The 19065-nt window shown below is 40.1% G+C and overlaps 4 protein-coding genes across 5 annotated transcripts; 2 read left to right on the forward strand and 2 right to left on the reverse strand.

Moving 5' to 3' along the window:
- Positions 1 to 101: 101 nt before the first annotated feature.
- Positions 102 to 2650, reverse strand: LOC112187747 (chaperone protein dnaJ 49). The gene is made up of 3 exons (XM_024326662.2): positions 2501 to 2650; positions 1274 to 2374; positions 102 to 451 (listed from the first exon to the last, which is right to left on the reverse strand). Exon 2 carries the CDS (start codon positions 2363 to 2365, stop codon positions 1289 to 1291), a length of 1077 nt encoding a protein of 358 aa, XP_024182430.1. The 5' UTR covers positions 2366 to 2374; positions 2501 to 2650; the 3' UTR covers positions 102 to 451; positions 1274 to 1288.
- A 154-nt stretch (positions 2651 to 2804) lies between these two features.
- Positions 2805 to 5853, forward strand: LOC112186797 (ribosome biogenesis regulatory protein homolog). The gene is made up of 8 exons (XM_024325311.2): positions 2805 to 2965; positions 3310 to 3460; positions 4002 to 4053; positions 4249 to 4377; positions 4558 to 4675; positions 4925 to 5108; positions 5219 to 5332; positions 5421 to 5853. The coding sequence occupies exons 1-8, from the start codon at positions 2874 to 2876 to the stop codon at positions 5637 to 5639; spliced, it is 1059 nt and encodes a 352-aa protein (XP_024181079.1). The 5' UTR covers positions 2805 to 2873; the 3' UTR covers positions 5640 to 5853.
- Positions 5854 to 6058: 205 nt separating this feature from the next.
- Positions 6059 to 8366, forward strand: LOC112186796 (adenine nucleotide transporter BT1, chloroplastic/mitochondrial). Of its 2 annotated transcripts, XR_005806476.1 has the most exons (4): positions 6059 to 7022; positions 7150 to 7308; positions 7406 to 7957; positions 8227 to 8366. XR_005806476.1 is itself a non-coding variant. In XM_024325310.2 (3 exons), exons 1-3 carry the CDS (start codon positions 6432 to 6434, stop codon positions 7892 to 7894), a joined length of 1239 nt encoding a protein of 412 aa, XP_024181078.1. In that variant the 5' UTR covers positions 6061 to 6431; the 3' UTR covers positions 7895 to 8180. The 2 variants fall into 2 exon arrangements, 1 of the variants encoding a protein (XP_024181078.1); XM_024325310.2 differs by lacking the exon at positions 8227 to 8366 and having other exon boundaries at positions 6061 to 7022; positions 7406 to 8180.
- LOC112186794 (DEAD-box ATP-dependent RNA helicase 52C) lies at positions 8133 to 12042 on the reverse strand. Its single transcript, XM_024325309.2, has 6 exons — positions 10933 to 12042; positions 10744 to 10827; positions 9947 to 10189; positions 9485 to 9652; positions 9235 to 9348; positions 8133 to 9123 (listed from the first exon to the last, which is right to left on the reverse strand). The coding sequence occupies exons 1-6, from the start codon at positions 11671 to 11673 to the stop codon at positions 8497 to 8499; spliced, it is 1977 nt and encodes a 658-aa protein (XP_024181077.1). The 5' UTR covers positions 11674 to 12042; the 3' UTR covers positions 8133 to 8496.
- Positions 12043 to 19065: the final 7023 nt, after the last annotated feature.

Below are 19065 nucleotides of genomic sequence, written 5' to 3' on the forward strand. Positions count from 1 at the left end.
ACCACAACGGCGTCCACCAATCTGCGGCTTTCTTTGTACATGGGCAAAATTCTTCTTTTTATTGAATCGAAATAGATACAGATTAATCTTTCATGCAGTCGTTCTAAAATTATTATAACATTGATCAAAGAATTGAATGGTACTATCGAACAGTGCGACAAAAATACCTAGATCCACACACATATATGAAAGAGTGTGTATTGAACAAGTTATATATGCAACATTAACGATTGCAAAGCTTTAATACTAGCTCATCATAAGTTGAATCTGAGACAATTTTACGGTCATTGTGCTTATATCGGACTAAAGAACAGAAAACTTGTGGAGGCTGCAGACGCTGTCCAGATATACCAAGTAAATACACAAAAATTTGCAGCTATTATCCTTCATCTCTTCTGCTTCTGCATTAGGCAACAAGAATAGACAGAACGACTGGCACCCAATGAGCAATCTGCAAGAGAGAGACATCCAAATTCAAATGACAAAAAAATCCGACATATTCAGACTCACAACTATTATACTTCAAAGAAAATACTAGAGTTTGATAACTCTGGACTGATTTGATGAAACATTATGCTCACATTAAGGTTAATATGTGGACACCACTTCGTACATTTTAGATTAGCTCTACTCTATTAGTGAGAATATGTATTTATGAGTCTATCTATTCTCTTTGCTGACCAATTTATCTCTTAGAATTGGAATGGACTATTCCTGACTCACTTCCGATCAGCAAAAGCAAATCTCTATCTCATACTAAATATTCACACAGGTCACACTGAAAACAAATAGTTTTGTTGTTACCAAGTTCTTTAGTAAACCAATAGTGCCATCAAAGTAGCAAACAGAAAGTTGTCAAGTGCAGAAGTACTTTGTCTAAAAACAAAAATGAAATGGGTCAAAATACTAGAATTCACCAGAACTCCACCAAAGAATGGAAAATCAGCTGCTTCCCTTCAAAGTAATACCAAATCTCAATTGTAGAGAGGCTTGAAATTTTCATACAACTAAACCTCTGTCAAGTTATATGCTTATTTACCAAACGGAAAATTTATATGAAATCCAGTAAGAGCCATTTTATCAACATGTATAAATTGATAGTTGTTCACATATAGAACACCAGCTTTTGCTTAATTACCATCAATAGTAGCATGTGTAATAGATAGAACACAAAGAACACAGGGTGTTCTTAAGAGTCACTTATTGAACATTTCATCTAGAATACATAGAATTCTCTATCATCTAAAGCAAAAGATAGCAGGAGAAATTGGACCTTCAGTTCAAGACATCAAGTCGCCGCCTCAAACTGCTTCAACATGTCACAATGTGGTGTTTCGCGTACAAATCCCCACTGGCGACGCTGCAATTCTAGCCGGCAATTCTGTGATAGAACACTGAAATAATCTCTCTCAACCTGCTGATCAAGTCTGGCACGGTCCAAGCTACCTGACGGGTAATCTTGCTCAAACTTGGTTGACTTGACATAAAAATTCACACCCTTTTCCGTGGCAAACCGGTACTCATAAGGATAAGACCTCGAAAGTGAGTAAACAGGCTCCGAAGACGGCATGAAGTTGAGAAGCAAAATAAGCAGCACAGGCAGCAACTGAATTAGAGTCCGAGCATTGAACCCACCCGAACCATACTCAGCAGGCCTCGGTCCCATCCCTTGCCCGAAACTGAACCCCCGGAACTGTGTAGTTGCCGGAGCCATTCCTCCGAAAAAGTTCCTAAATATCTCATCCGCATCAACATCACCACCATCATAGAAGAACCCATTCCCGGCATGCCTAGGAGCACGCCTCCTCTCGTAAACCGGCTCATCCGAGCCCGAAACATCATACTTCGTCCTACTCTCTTGATTACTCAGACACTGAAACGCCTTCGAAACCAACTTGAAGGCTTCCTCAGCTCCGGGGGCCTTGTTCTTATCGGGATGAACCTTCAAAGAGAGCTTCCTATAAGCTTTTCGAACGTCTTCAACACTACAACTCCTCTCCACCCCCAATATCTCATAATAATCCTTCTTCTTCTTCAATTGCCTCACAATCGTAACCTGCTCCTCCGTGTACCCAGACGACCCGGTCCCGGACCCGGAACCCGACCCGGTAGCTCTAGTCCTTTGACGGAGCGGAGGCATACCCAAACCCGCCCCGGAAGGCCCGTCGGCGGTTTTGGCGCCATCTGAAGGCGGCGGAGGGTCGGAGTCTGTCTCAACCGATGATAACAGATCGTCGATCGGTAACGACGGATCGAGCCGGCGAGCTTTGGCCAAGAATTTTATGGCGCGGGGCCGATCTCCACCGTCCAAAGCTTCTTTCCCAATTCTAAAACATTTCAAGGCGTCGTCTTTGTTTCCGTCCATCTCAAATTTCTGAGAAACACGAAACCCCAATCAATCCCAAAGTAGACAAAAACTAGGGCAACGAAGAATAAAAATCGAAACTTGATTGGAGTAAAGAAACGAAATTTGACCCGAAATTGGGGAAATTGAACTTACTGATGAGATGGATCTGAAGGAGGGCTCTTCTGGGTAGTGATCTTTTTTCTGGAGATTCTGAGCGAATCACTGTGATTTCATGGAGTCCAGGGATTTTGGCTCTTCCCCAAATTCCCAGTTTGATTTTGGTTGAAATGTAGACGTAGATTGTTAAACCAAGACTTTACGCGTATTGGGCCAACTAAACACAATTGTGAGACCACTGGGCTTTACGCAATTTGAAGCCCAATAAGATATAGGGCACACGGAGAGAAACTAAAACGGCGCCGTTCGGTGGGAGTTACATAAACCCTTGGAAAGCCTCGGTTTCTTTCTCTTTTCTTCTGCAGCTTTCAAGTTCGGAGCTGCTTACACCAAAACAGAGCTCGCAGCGATGGAGACCGATACGACGGCGTTTCAAATCGACCTGGGTAATCTCATGGCTGTGGACCTTCATCATCAATTTCCCTCCAACCCTTCTTCCAGGTTCGTTTGTTTGTTTTGATTTTTGTATGGTACTGGGTTTTGTGGGTTTTTGCTTCCCAGAACTTATATAACAATGGTAACTGAACTTAAAGTTCATATCTTTCAAGCTTAATCTACAGCTATGGAACTGGGTTTTTCTTTTTTTTCCCTAATTTTTGGTGAAGTTTGGATTTTTAATCAATATGAATTGTTTTTGAATAGTAGGGTATTGGTTTTGGGTAGGATTTTGATATTGAAATTGATAATGTGCTCATAGCACGTAGGCTCTGCACTTTGGTTGTTCAATTTTGATGTGGGGTGGTTTTGTTCAGTGAGTAATTTTGGTTGTTTTTATTGAATTTTAGGGAGGAATTGGTGAAGGAATATATTGCAAGAGGAACTGAGTTAGTTCAAGCTATTGCGAATAATCTTTTTAATTTGCCTTCGACTGAAGACATTGAGGGTACCCTCGTGAAGTTGCCTGCTCCAACAACTAGATTGCCCAGAGAGAAGCATGTAAGTCATTGATCCCTTTTAGTTTGTAATGTTTGAAATCTTGTTTGCCTTCATATTGTATGGATATTTGGACTCTGTAGCTGGTAACCTTTCTGTTATACTTGGCATGAAAAGACCTTGTTTGTTGTTACAAGAGGAGAAATTAATGGCTTTTTCTCTTGAATATTGGGTGTTGCATAATGCCGCATACTCTTTTAACTTGAAAATAAGTGGAATGTTAGTTCATGGTAAGCGATGGATATGTTTTCTGTTTATTAGCTAATAAACTTGGACGGTAAGAAACTCCAATTACTTATTAATGCACCTGATGTGTCCAAAATATGGTACCCTATCGAAAATATGGTTCCCTGTCCAACTTTGTTGAGTAAAATGTTGGCCTGGGGAAAAGGATATTTAGTTAGGACTTAGGAGGTAATAAGCTTGCAGTCCTAAATATGGGAGAACTGCGCCTGGTTGCTTTGAGTGACAACTTATGACTTTCTATTTTTTTTATTTTAACTTAAATTAGACTGGTGATCACATGTTCCTTTGTTGTCTACAGATTCCAAAGCCTAAACCTCCTACAAAATGGGAACAGTTTGCCCAGAAGAAAGGTCAGTCATTGCTGAATGCCAGTTTCAACAAAGAAACAGTCTCTCTTTTTTTGGATCCTTTAATTTCCCCCCCCCCCCCCCAAAAAAAAATTGTTTTGTCTAAGACTTGGTATATGTGCCCTTCTGGGCATTGAGATCGTCAATCTAGTCTAATTATGATTTTGAACTGGATTTTGATTTTGAGTTTTCTTGCAGGTATAAAGAACCGTAAGAAAGACAAGATTGCATATGATGAGTCCAGTGAAACTTGGAAACGTCGCTATGGATATGATCATGCAAATGATGAGGATAATGTGCCTATCATTGAGGCAAAGTTGACTGATGGTAATTAATTCAAATCTTGTTGCTTTAGAATGAGTCATTTCATGCTTATATTTATTATGATAGAAGATAGTACATCTTAAACATTTCTTTGACTGATTTCTTATGGGTCTTGTAAATCTATGTTTTGTCAATATGACCTCAAATTGATCTTCTTTGTCATGGTTGTCACTTTTTTTGCAGTTCCAGGGGAGGATCCCTTTGCTAAAAGACGAGAAGATAAAAAGAAACGTGTTGAGAAGCAAGACAAAAACAGGTTGCAGAACTTGAAGCAAGCTGCTAAAGTTGGTGCTTTGCCAAGGTATTCCCCTTTCACTTCTCTATGGTATTCAAACCATAGATGGTTCATTATTAGTCAACCTAGTAAATTAGTCAGCTATATGGATATCTAGTTTGAGAATCTGTTACCACAACGAAATTTATTATATGAAATCTAGAAACTTAATAAGCTAGCCTTAATACTGGAAGTTCACACATCAGGCAAGTTTCAGTGATCTTAATGTTTTCTCTTGCTTTGCATTATAAGAGCATAATTTAACTCCTTTTGCAGTCATGTTCAACTAGCTGCGACAAGGTTGCCTATAACAGGAACCCAGGCCGCAACCCAAAAGGTTACTAAAGATGAACTTGGTGATGTAGCTGGAATTGCAGCAACTGCAACAGCCAGTGGTGGAAAATTTGACAAGAAGTTACCAGGTGAAAAACCTGGTAAACATAAAGGAAAGTATCGCAAGGTATGCTTTTTGATCTCCTCCTAGCATTTACAACTTATGGGTGCATGTCACGGTAAAATGATCAAGTATTAATTCCTTTTTCTTTTCTTTTTTTCCGTTTTCACTTTCAGTTTTTACCAGTTATAGGAGGAAAAGGGATACACACGCAAGAGCAGGAGCAAACCGATAAAATTCTGAACAAGCTAATCTCTAAGAACTCCCATGAGATGCTCAATGTTAACAAGGTTTGCTTCTCTTTTGCTGGCATTGGGTTCTTTCCACAGCATTAGTGAATTGAGTTGCATACTTATGAGTGAATTCTGTGTGAAACAGGCTGTTAACATGTATAATGTGAAGAAAGATAAGAAGCGAAACAACAGACCAGATAAGTCTTCAGGAACCCCTGGCCAGTTGAAACCAAGGAAGAACCTTCAGAAGAAGCCATTTAACAAGGGCTCTTCAAAGTCATTTGACAAGGGATCTAAAAAGCCATTTGACAAGGGATCTAAAAGGCCATTTAACAAGGGATCTTCAAACAAAGGCAGAAAATGAAATTCTTAGCCATGACAGTGATAACCTGTGGAAGTTTTGAAGGAGATTCGACTAGTTCAATTACTGTTGTGTATCAAAGATTATTATGTAAGACTTTTGTTTTGCTGGAGAAAGCATTTCTACTCTACTCTTGCTAGCCCTAATCGTCTCATGTAGCCAACTATTCCGACGTCATTGATTTTGACCTGTTGTATAGCTGGTGCTATTTTACCTATGTTTTATGGTTGTGTCCTTGGAGATGCGCAACACATCCACCTGTAGTTTATTCTCCTTGGAGATTTCGAAGCAAAGCGTTTATCCATTCCTACTTAAAGCCGCAAAACAAATCTCAACCACCAAATTCTTGTAAGCCTTAAGTCCTTGACAACCAAATTTGATCTGAACCTCGTGGCTTTCAAAGCGCCAAGAAGCATTACTTCGTCTTGACATTTGAAAATCTTAAAGCATTGTAAACACAATATATAGACCAATCACGTACCACAAAAATTGAAAAGTAAACCCCCATTTGCAATTTATTCCCAATTTTGGAAAGTAGTCAGATTATATTTGTAGTTCACAGAGCTCTTTCTCATAACCACAAACATTAGCTTTCAGAGTTTCAGATACTTTCATCATGTCCATGCAAAAATCCATCTCTATGTATCTCAGATCAGTATAGTAGTTGGATTATGCTCTCTTACTCCAGAAAAGATAAATCCTTTGCCCATTTTTGCATACCCTCTAAGCCAAGCAACTCTGTTTCTCCTTGAAATTTCATATTGAAAGTATCAAATAAACAAAACTGGTTTCTTGATGGGTAGAAGAAGATTGCAAGTGATTGAACATGCGAGTAAAGACTTTGTGTTGTTCTCTTCTGGGATCAAGATTCAATGGAGTTTTCTAGAGAACGCTTCTCGTGGCTTATTTGCAAGTATTGGTCAAGTGGCAATGGGAATGGGATTTGGTATTTCACCAAATCCTCAGAATCTTAGGATGGACAGCACCACAAAGCTTCTGAGTTCCACACACATGAGATATGTGCCTATGCCGATTGTGAGCATTGGTGGAGTTGAAGAGTTGGTGATGGAAGAAGTACTAGAGATTGAAGAAGAAGCAGATGTTGTGAACATGAACAAGATGAATAACAGAAGAGATGGTTTTGGAATGAAAATCAAGATCGCTAATTCATCACTAAGAAGGTTGCTGAGTGGAGCAATAGCAGGTGTTGTGTCAAGGACAGCAGTTGCACCATTGGAGACCATAAGGACCAACTTAATGGTGGGGAGCTGTGGCAACTCATCCAGTGCAGTATTTCAATCCATCATGGGAGCTGATGGATGGCAAGGCTTGTATAGGGGCAATTTGGTCAATGTCATTCGTGTTGCCCCAAGCAAGGGTATTGAGGTAGGGTTGGTTAATCTCTTAACCGCTAGAGCTACAAGTCCCGCAATTCTAGTCTTTGATCATTGATTTCAAAAACTTGAGTGAACATGCTAATTTATGTTTGCTGATGGAAACATACTTTCTGCAGTTATTTGTCTTTGATATGGTGAACAAGCACTTGAGCAGACCTGGGGAAGAGCTGAAAATCCCTATTCCTGCTTCATCAATCGCAGGCGCCCTTGCTGGATTTAGCTCAACCTTGTGTACATACCCTCTCGAGCTGTTAAAAACACGATTAACTGTTCAGGTAAACTCAGTTATACCTTGAAAGGAAGGACTAGTTAAATTCACTGGCTTGTTTCTTAGCCTTAGTATGTTACACATTTTGTTTGATTTGATTGCAGAGAGGAGTGTACAAGAACTTTTTCGATGCATTTTCCAAAATTGTCAAAGAGGGAGGACCTGCAGAGCTATATAGAGGCCTTACACCAAGCCTAATAGGAGTAATCCCATATGCTGCCACCAACTATTTCGCTTATGATACACTCTCAAAAGCTTACAAGAAGGCTTTTAAAAAGGAGGAAATCGGAAATGTAATGACTCTGTTGATTGGCTCAGCAGCTGCTGCATTTTCAAGCAGCGCAACTTTCCCACTTGAGGTGGCTCGGAAGCAAATGCAGGTCAATGGGAGACAATACAAGCACATATTTCATGCTCTTTGTAGCATTTTTGAAAGTGAAGGAGTCGCTGGTTTATACAGAGGGTTAGGGCCAAGCTACATGAAATTGGTCCCTGCTGCTGGGATATCCTTCATGTGCTACGAAGCATGCAAGAGGATACTCACTGAGAACAAGAAGATACTCACTGAGAACGGGAATCAGGAGGAAATCTAATACAGACTTGTTGAAAGACAAAAGAATTTGCAATTTTGAATGGCTTTTAGTTCATCAAGCAAGGTACATAAAGCTGCAGAGCTCAACATTGGCCCCCAAATGTATAGTATTAGTGTTGGTCAATTCATTTTATTGCATTTTCAACTTATCATCGCAAACATGTAGATTCAAAGTAATAGAAGGGAAACAAAGAGATCATAGAGGATCATAGGAATCCTAAGTAAAGCAAAAACCCCAATTCAGACAACTTTTCATTGATATATTAACCTGAATTTTTGGATCATAACCATAGTGTAAAAGCATGCTGACAAAATATATCACTGTGAGATTAGGTTCATTACAAAAAGATCACAGGTTAACACCAAATGAAACAAGCTTCTCAATACTATGAAGGTCAAAAGGCATGTTAGCTAGAACATATCCTCCAAAATGAAGCTCAGCAATGCTTTCAAGTACTGGTAGACCATTTGCCAAAAGAAGCAATGGGATATTAGGTTGAATTCCTCCAACTTGTAGTTAGTCTTCACACTCAGAAACTTTTTTTTTTTAACCATTATCTATAAATATCACCCCTCTACTGTTAATATGACTATCCTGCAGATCTAATCCCACCCACCAGCGACAATATTTTCATAATTTCCAAAGCTCGATGAACCAGCAGTACCAGCAGCATCAGTTTCACCCCCATAAGAACCATTGTAGGAAGCAGCAGGCTCATCCACAGAAGAATTCCCATAATTTCCTCCATAGCCAAATGAACCAGTAGCATATGAACCAGAAACATCATTACAAGTAGCAGCAGCTGCACCCACAGAAGAATCTCCATAACCATTACTGCCTGAACCATAATAATTCTCACTCCTACGGACGTCATATCCACCAAAGTTACTGCTACTGTACCTTTGGCTCTGGTCTCCACCATAAGACAATGACTGTTCAGCATAATCATTAAGCCAATTAGGAACCTCCTGCTTTGATTCCTTCATTAACTCCACTAGTGCCTTTGCAAGAGGCTGGTTCTTTTCACTGAAGAAAGCAGTTGCAAGACCAGATTTACCAGCACGTCCAGTCCGACCAATCCGGTGAACATAATCATCTATGCTTTTTGGGAAGTCAAAATTGATGACGTGGGCAACATGAGGAATATCTAAACCTCGTGAAGCAACATCTGTTGCCACCAGTATTGGAGTTGTGCCACACTTGAACAATCTCAAAGCTCGTTCCCTCTCCTATAAATTTGACAAGCAAAGTATGATTGCAGGTACAGGAAAGGAACAACAGTTTTACAAACAGTCAAATATAAAATGGTAGATGGAATTACAGAGATAAGAGATTCTAACCATTTGCACTTTGTCACCATGAATTGCTATTGCGGGGAATCCATTCCTGGACAACCAGTTTTCCAATTGATTTGCTCCTTTCTTGGTCTCAACAAACACCAAGGTTAAAGCAAGCTGAGACACAGACAATAACGTAGCAAAGTTCAGAGAAAGTATGCAACTTTCTTAATCAAAACAGAGCTGTCATTACCAAATCAATACTAACTATTACAAACTTTAATGGCAGGCGAATAACAAGTTGAAATCATACCTTTCCATGAGTTTCATTGTCCCTCTGGTTCTTAAGAAGACCACATAAATGCTCTATTTTGTCCATATCCCTGACAAACTCAACCTTTTGTGCTATAAGATCAGTGCTTGACCCAACTCTCCCAACAGTCAGAAAAATGTAGTTCTTGAGGAAATCTGCAGCAAGTCTCTACAAGAAACAGAATTGATAAGAAAAACATACAATGCGTATGGTAATTTTAATGCTTATTAACGCGAGGAACAGGACACTCAATGTTACGCCAAAACATGTGCACCCATACAAAGGGCTTATTTCAACATTTACCAGTGCATTTCATTGGACTTAGATATAAATGTACACCACAAACAAAAGATGAAATACTTTCAGCTTACTGATTCCTAGACAATAGGCAACACATTTTCCATTTGGATATAATAACCCATATAGAAACACAATTTAGAGCATTAACATTTAACTACCCACCTGTATTTCATGCGGGAATGTTGCACTGAAAAGCAGTGTTTGTCTTGCACCTGGGGGAGGCATGTCCATTCTTTGAACAATCTTCCTTATTTGAGGTTCAAAACCCATGTCCAACATCCTATCAGCCTCATCTAGTGCCAAGTATTTGATCATCTTGAGTGAAACTCGTGACCTTTCAATCATGTCCACTAAGCGCCCTGGAGTGGCGACTAGGATGTCAACACCTCTCTCCAGATCACGAAGCTGCAGGGTCAAAAGAAGGCATCAGTACCAAAAATGGAAAGTTCCATGTTTCTAAGTTTATCAGAAGAATGTAATGCACAAGAATGACACCATACAGTCATACTGCATTCACCTATCTGACTATCTTGCAAGATATCAAAACAACAAAACCCTGAATGCTAACCAGCTATAATATATCAAAAGCAATCACAACTCAGTGTGAAAAAGGAAGAAATTCAAATGAGAGGCACAAAGAATGGGTAATCAAATAGAAGCTAGACTGATATGAAAACCACTTGGATATAAACTGAGGCATCACCATGAAAGCCATCTTCCCTAGTCGACCTTACGGCACAAGTACCAATCTCAAAAATTACACCATAACTCTTTAACAGTCTAAAAAATTACACCATGACTCGAAAACCAACTATCCACCAGTAACACAATTGCATTAGCATATAACAAGTTCAACAAAGAGCACAGAAAAAGTAATCACAAAAACAGCATAGTCTAAGTGGGCTTCATCAAGAACAGTTAGCAATGAAGACAAGAGACACTGGAAAAAAGACGCAAACCTGCTGACCCATCGGCGCTCCACCATAAACAACAGCCACTTTTGCCCCACTCTGATAAGCAAACTTCTCAGCTTCCTCAAATATCTGCCACACAAACATTTTACAGCATCAAACCCCGAACAAAATCAACACGAAAACCACAACCCATCTACACCGCAAAGTCACCAAAAATGGGAGAAAAACACACACCTGACTAGCCAACTCTCTCGTCGGAGACAAAATGAGAGCTCTGGGAAACGCAGTCCAACCATCCCCATTACTCTGAGACCTCTCCACACACTTAGCCAACACTCCACTGATGATGGGGAAGCAAAAAGCCGCCGTCTTTCCGGACCCGGTCTGAGCACAAGCCATCAAGTCCCGGCCGGCCATGGCTATCGGAATCGCGTGGCGCTGAACCGGCGTCGGCTTCACGTACCTACACCTCTTGATGTTGTTGTTCAAGCACTCCCCCAAATCAATCTCCCCAAAAGTGCTCGCCGGCACCGGCACGTCCTCGCCGCTCGCCTCCACCGGAATATCCTCGTAAGCATCGAAATTTATACCCACATTGCCGACGTCATCCCCCTCCCTCACTTTCAGCTGCTCAAATTTCCCTGACACGTCATGAAACGCCTCCCTGTTCGGCCTCGGCGTCTGCACCCAACCTCGACTCCGGCCACCACCACCACCACCACGACCTCCTCGTCCTCCGTCGCGACCCGGACCGCTCCGGCCGCCTCCCCTGTAACCACCACCACCAAAACCGTACTGAGTCGACTCACTAGAGCCACGGCCGTAGGAGCTGTAACCACCACCATCGCCACCGCCGCCGGAGTAGCGAAGATGCGGAGGCAAGTAGGTAGTGTTGCGCGGCGGGGGAAGTGGGCGAGTTTGCTTCCGGGCGGACTCGGTCACCGCTTCGGCCCAAGCCATCGTCCTCAGGCTCATTGCAACCGTTTTCAAAAGAAAGAAGCAAACTTTAACACGCCGGAAAAATGGAAGAACAGAAAAAAAGCTTGAAAAAGCTCTGTGCTTTCTTGAATTGGGGGTGAAGAATATGATGGGTCTGCGTTTATATAATGTGTGTAGCAAGAGAGAGAGGTTGGGGAGGTGTACGGACTCTGAGAGAGTGAGAGTGAGGAAGTGGGTGTGGGGGTGTGGGTTTGGTTTAATGGTCTCGACGTATTTGGTGAAAATGACTAATGGGGGTGAGAGAGAAAGAGAGAGGGAAAAAGTGCCATTATTTAATTTTAATTAAAAGAAAGGATTTTTATTTTTTCCTTCTCCTCCATTAAAAACCTGCAAAACCCTAAAAGCACCAATTGGGTTAGAGAAAGAGAGGAGGGTTCCTATAGAGAAGTGGGAGAGTGGAACACGCATTTTGTTTTTCGCGCGTTTGACCTAATGCGCGCGCGTGGTTTTGAGGCAGAAAAACGCCTGGGAAGATGACGAAAATAGCCTTGTTTTTTCTAGTTTATGTCGGAGAGGTTCTGTTTTGTATGACACGTGGGGAGATTCAAGGGGGGGTACTAGGGAGACATTACGGTGCGGGCGTTGGGCAGAGGATTATTGTTTTTGGAAAATATCTTCGACGTTTGGGGTTTGTAGTACACACGCGTATTGAATGCGAGTGGAGTTCGATTATTGAGAAGCTCGACGGACTGGAGGTTATAATGGACATTTGCGATATTTCTTGCTAAATACGGCTTCCACTACTTTGGAATACTTTCTTCTCTTTTATGTTTCCAAGCACCAATAATTGAATTTTGTTTTAATTAAGGGGTATGAATTTTTTCGGTCAAAAGAAAATATTGTTTGAAATCAAAATAAACTTTTTGAATTTCAATTTTTTTTTTTTTTGAGAAGAGAATTTCAAATGATTTGGTCTTGTTGTTTAAAACATGGAGAAAATTTATTCAAAAAAGAAGGAAAAATTATTGTACGGTCTCGTACCATTGTATACGTGGTGGTCCGAACTAATATGATTGATCCTTATATTTGCTCCACATATTTGTTGGTATTTTATTGGTATAGACTACTATATGACACTGTCACATAATAATCCGAAACTGGCGAAACAATAAACTATGATGCTAGGTCAACAGCATTTACTCTGATTATTTAAAGTAAAACTAATTGTGGTCAATGATGATGAGCAAAGTTAACCCATCCATTTTTACTCTAATCACTCATTTAGCATCTTTGTCATAGCTGGTTATCTAGCCCAAAAGGCACAACCACTCAAACAAGGTCAGAAAACATGATGCCATAAAGACCCTAATCATACCTTGATTCACTTAAATAATGATCACAACAACTTGGGTTAACATTTTGGGATTACAAAGTCTAATTCACCACAGCAGTTTAAGAATTGAGAATATTTAAGCTTTACTCACGTTAGAGATTCTACAGGACTGAAAGTTCTCTTGTTAGAGCAACTCCAACAGCTTCTTTATAAGTTTTGTATTGTAGGAAAGTAAAAGTCAAAACTTTAAGCAATTTTTCTTCTCTAACTCTAACAAATTCTCAGTTTTACAGCAATCTCTAAAATCTCCATAATTCTTTCTTAAAATTTTAGAGATTGCTGTAAATTTAGGGAATTTATTTTCTCTTTCTTCGCTATCCCTAAAATGGGAATAGTTATAATGAATATGTTGGAGCAAAAAAAGATTCATTTTTTTTCCTAAAACAGAGAAAAATCAAAATATAGGGAAACTATTGGAGTTGCTCTTAGAATGTAGCATGTTACATGGACTCGGATTAGTCACACGAGAATAACTCAAGAGCTATAACCAATCGGATAATGAATAGATTAATTGACTTCTTTCCTCATTAAGGTGCTCAACCATTTCATTTCCATAATGCTTCTCTTCCACTGTCAAGTCTTTCACTCCAATGTCACATCTTGCTTTCGCAGCAATCTGAAATCGCTCTCTTGCCATTTCTTTTGGCTAAAGAGCTTGTTTTTCAAAGTCAAGTTCGTCACATATTCTCGGATCATTTAAGGACAACTTCCCTTTGATGGACAGACATCAGACATCAACAATAGAAAAGGTTTTTGTTTAAACAAAAAAATTATATAAATGATCACTACACTATGACCCATCCGAAATTTTAGTCATTGACTTTTTAAAAATATAACTTTAGTTACTCAAATTCGACTTTCCACTACACTTTTGTTAATCACTCAAAAGAGCCGGGGGGGGGGGGGGGGGGGGGTGGACGGATAAATAAAAAGCAAATTATATTTTCAACACCTTGACCAAAATATAGTGGACATTAATAGAAGTCTTTAACAGACAAAACGAGCGGAATGACAAAAGTAAAATGAGAGTCGGAGATATATTGTCATCTTTTTAAAGGAATTGCGGATAAAAAAAATTTAAATTTAATTGTTTTCTCGTGTAACTATTGACATCTTTAAAAATTCACAACCGTTAGTATTACAACGAATAGGGATAAAATTAATCACAAATTTGATCATCACAATTGTCAAAATTTGGTGGTGAATCCAAATTCGATAAACTCGGTGAAGAACAACAGTGCTGCTCAAGCCAAAAATGTAAACTTCCCGGGTTTAACGGTTTTTCCTCCCACCTTAATACGGTTTGGGGTCTTCGGGCCTTATATAAAGATGTTGTTCCTTATCACATATGGATTTACATCCTAATAACAATCGGATTCGAATGAGTTGGATTGGGAAGAGTAGTTTTTGTATCTCTTTATACTAATAATTTAAAATCGTATAATTATTTTAAATTGTTAGATTTCTTTTAGAGGAGATGCTTTAGAATCCTCTAATATATGGGTTGCTAGCCTAGGGTGAGAAGGGTAATTTTCAGAAGATTCTTAATTAGTCTTAACTCGCTATTTTTTTTTTTTTTGAGAACAGAACATATCCATTAATCAATCACGCTTACAATGGGGGGGGGGACATAAACCTAAACCCCAAGAAACCATGGTTACAGAGACCATCAGGCCAAAGGGCCCAAACTCTAACCACCAAACGCCCATCTCCAAGGCTACCTTGAACATTTGACCCCGAAAATTCCAGTAAAATCTTATAATCAACCGCCAAGAAAGCAGCGTCCTCTTCAACACCGTGTCCGATAGTGCTAGACCACGTGTAAAGGATCGCATACCAGCAAATTGACAACAAAAGTAAACCAGCTTTGAACAAAAACGTCCTCGTCCTCGGGAATGACACCATTTACATGGCCGAACACCTAGACCAACTCCTAACTCAACAGAGTAGGAGACCCACCCTAGCTCAGAAGAGTAGAGACTTATTAAACCTAACCAATCCAAACAAAAAACCCTAACTAAAACACAGCTAGAACCAATGCAAACTGAAACCAATCCACACCACCAAAGCCCAAAAACAGGGGCCCGGCCCAACACCCACTTCCCCGAGCAGAACTCCACCATTGCAGAAACCCAATCCTGCCGCCGGCAAGCACCATCAACGCCACCCCTGCACGGCCTCGCCGCCTCCCGATTCCACCGCTCCACCGTGCCAATATGCAGACAAATTCTACACCCAATTGCCACCGCAACCAGATCCAGAAACCCGACAGAAACAGAGCCCAACCAGGAACCCTCCTGCCGTGAATTGCCCGCTTCCACCATACCCCAGATCGCTTCTTTGATGACGCCAACACCCACCGCCGGCCAGAAACAAGGTGCTGCAGTCCCACAACCACTGTCGCCCCTGATCCGAGAGGGACCGATCGAGAGATCTACCCACCCCGAGATCAAGAACCCACCCTCCTCCCCTGGACCGAGTCTCTGCCTTGAAGACCCACCACTAACCAGCAACGCCATCCCCTCCCGGGCCGGAACGCAACGGCAGGATCGCCGGTGACGCTCGGCCGGGAGAGAAACGAGACACCCCGGGTTTTCCTTCTCTGTCGCGCGCGTGGGGCGCGTTCCACAGCCGCTCCGTCCCTTGACTCTCCTTTAAGAACTTAGTCTTAACTCGCTATAAACCTTAATGGAATGAAATAAAATTGACACTTCTCAATTTTCAAAAAATCTTTATTTATTCTTAGTTTTCTAAATTTAGTGTAATTCCCAATATAAAAAAATATAAAAAAATAGTGTAATTTTATCTTAATTAGTCTTAATTATTTTTGAACTTTAATGGAATGAAATAAATTTTAGACTATTAATACATTACATATGTCCAATTAATACAAATCTTTTCAAGGTTTTCTTACCTTATTGATCGATATATGTCCATAATGGCATTATGCAAATATACGCATATTTACTATTCTTTGTTAATAACACATTCTTTTCCTTATTTACCGGTCATCTAAAATCCTAAAATTTAGTCAACATAATTTAAGGGTTTTCAATTTCTACATTAGAGCATATTCAGTAGACTCTCTATTTTGGCTCTTTAGCTATTTTAGAGAGCATGTTTAGCTTTTTGTCTATTTTAACAGCTGCACCAAACTTCTAAGTAGCTCTCTATTATAACTTTTAGCTATCTCGCTCTTAAATATAGAGAGCAAGATGAGGCTCTCTATAATTTAACACATTCATTTTGAGTTATTTTATGTAATTTATAAATACATTTAAGCTATTTAATCTTCATTTAAAAAATAATATAAATTTAAAATTAGCTAAAATAGAGAGCACTGATACAGATATATTTCTAAAGTGGCTAGCTGAAATGACTTTTTAGCTATTTTGGCTAAAATTTAACTTAGAAATGGCTAGCATTGCTAAAGATACTCGTACAAAAAATATTACTCTTAAATTTTCTTATCCTATTATGTCTTGAAAGATGTTTTATTTATTAATTTATTAATTAATTTATTTATTGGCAAAAGATTGTGGTTTTCCTGAAGGATGATTGAAAATAAGTTCAATTTGTTAGTTAATAAAATTTGACCCTCCTAAGTGAGTTTTTTTGGCTGCACTGCCCCCTATATCTAATTGCATAGTCCAATATGAACCGGTGGTTTCATTTTCAGAAATGAATATGAAAATCCTATGTTAAAGGAGCTCTTAAAAAGTTAGGGAATTAAGATGTTCTAGTTTATGAGGCTCTTGCAATCAAAGCTGTCTTTATGCTGCTGTTTTACATGGATTCCATAATCCTGAGATTGAAGGAGAATCAAGATTGATAGCATATTTTGGCGTATTAGGTTTATTTTGAAGGGCATCCACTTTCTTTGCAACCAACTCCATCATGTTTGGTTCAAGCATATTAAGAGAGAAGCTAATTTCTTAACTGAAGGTTGAAGCCATTGTTAATACTGGCCATTACTCTGATGTTTATGTTTGGAGGGATTCTCTCCATCTTTCAACTTGAAATGCTTTATTGTTTGATAAGTTAGAAACTGACTGTACTAGAATCTTTTCTCTGTAATTTTTCTTTTTGAAATCGGGAAAAAAAATTTGTATAGTCCAATAAACCCTAGTTTCTTTCCTATTTATTTTAAGGACAAAATACTGTTTATTCCCTATACTTATAGGGTATCGACGTTTCAGTTCCTGACGTTTCAATTTCACCTGGATAGTCCCTAAACTCTCTAATTTCACACAAAAGGTCCCTGCCGTCAATTTTCAGTCCAAAATTCCGTTTTCTTGCCGACGTGGCACTTTTTTCACACGGAAATGACTATTATACCTTCATCTTCTCTTTTTTTATTATTTTTTTATTTGTTCTCTCTTTTTTTGTTTTTTTCTTTTCACCTCTTCTTCTTCAGCTCTCTTTCCTCATTCTCTCTCTCTCCCCTCTTCTTCTGCCTCCAAAGAAGAAGAAGCCGCAGTAGCAGCTCAAGAGGCGGAGCTGCAAACCCCAACCATTCAGGCTTTAGAAATAAGATCAAAACCTGCCATCATCTCGCAAGCCAAAACCTCACCATCCCACCACCACCGGCGTACCCGCCGCTCCGAGAAAATGCTAGCCATCCCACCATCCATCCATCCATCCATCACCTCCGTCACACCGGCAAGCACCACCACCCCTCCCAATCACCTCTCTCCATATGGCGGCTCCAAACCAAATTGGAGCACACCCAAACCAAATCAATTCACCTTCCACCGCCTTTCCTTCCTCAAATCGGAGCACCGAAACTAAATCAATTCACCACCGCCCTTTCTTCCTCAAATCGGAGCACCCAAACCAAATCAATTCACCTTCCACCTTCCACCAAATCAATTCAGCTTCCAATTTGAAATTTGAAAACCATCAAGATCTGAAGAAGAGAGATTCCGATCGGGAATGAGCGTAGCCACACTGTGCTCACTGTTGGGCGATTTTGGGTACGAAGGCGTCGATGCATTGGACCCCGACAGTTTCGAATGGCCTTTTCAATACGATGGCGCTCGACCTATTCTTGCTCGGGTTTGCTCCAGCCTCCGCCCCTCTAATGTTTTATCCCAGAACAAGAACAGAGCACCACTCTAGAGAACAAAGCAAGGTGCTTTTTCGGGCCGGGATCGGTAAGCAGAAGGTGAGAAAGGCTTATTGGCGAGCGGCGATGGCGTTTTGGAAATTGCGGCTGGCTTGGTTCTTTAACAATTGCGGCGGGCTCAGTTGAGGTTTGCAGCTCCGCCTCTTGGGCTGCTGCTGCGGCTGCTTCTTCTTTGGAGGCAGAAGGAAAGGGGAGAGAGAGAGAATGAGGAAAGAGAGCTGAAGAAGCAGAGGTGAAAAGAAAAAACAAAAAAAAAGAGAACAAATAAATAAATAATAAAAAAAGAGAAGGTGAAGGTATAATAGTCATTTCCGTGTGAAAAAAGTGCCACGTCAGCAAGAAAATGGAATTTTGGACAGAAAATTGACGACAGGGACCTTTTGTGTGAAATTAGAGAGTTTAGGGACTATCCAGGTGAAATTGAAACGTCAGGGACTGAAATGTCGATACTCTATAAGTATAGGGAGTAAACAGTATTTTGTCCTTATTTTAAAGCCTTTATTTTCAAGAACTTATTGTTGCTCTCTTACTTATTTAACCTTGTACAATTTTTTTTTTCTATCCCTGCCTAATATAGTGATTCCTTAATCAATCTTGACTTCGTCGGAGTTTGAAAGGCCTAGGTAGAGTTGGATATGTGGAAGGGTTGTAGATCTTCTACCAATTCGACAAGAATGGGGACGTGAGGATCAAGTCCTTAGGCCATTCTTCGGGTGCAAGCAAAAAAGTTGATAAGGTTGTGCTGTGAATACTGAGTCCAACCACACAAATTTCTCTCCGTCTGAAGTTGCGTAGATAAGACAACTTATTCTAACCACATAGTAAGTGCTGATTATTCTTAAGCTCAAAAATGGAGTGAAAATATGTTTTTGCGGTACATGTGATAGTCACTATGTTGTCAAAGTTC

This window comes from Rosa chinensis, chromosome 2 (genome assembly GCF_002994745.2).
Source record: "Rosa chinensis cultivar Old Blush chromosome 2, RchiOBHm-V2, whole genome shotgun sequence".
In the NCBI taxonomy this organism is placed as follows: Eukaryota; Viridiplantae; Streptophyta; class Magnoliopsida; order Rosales; family Rosaceae; genus Rosa; species Rosa chinensis.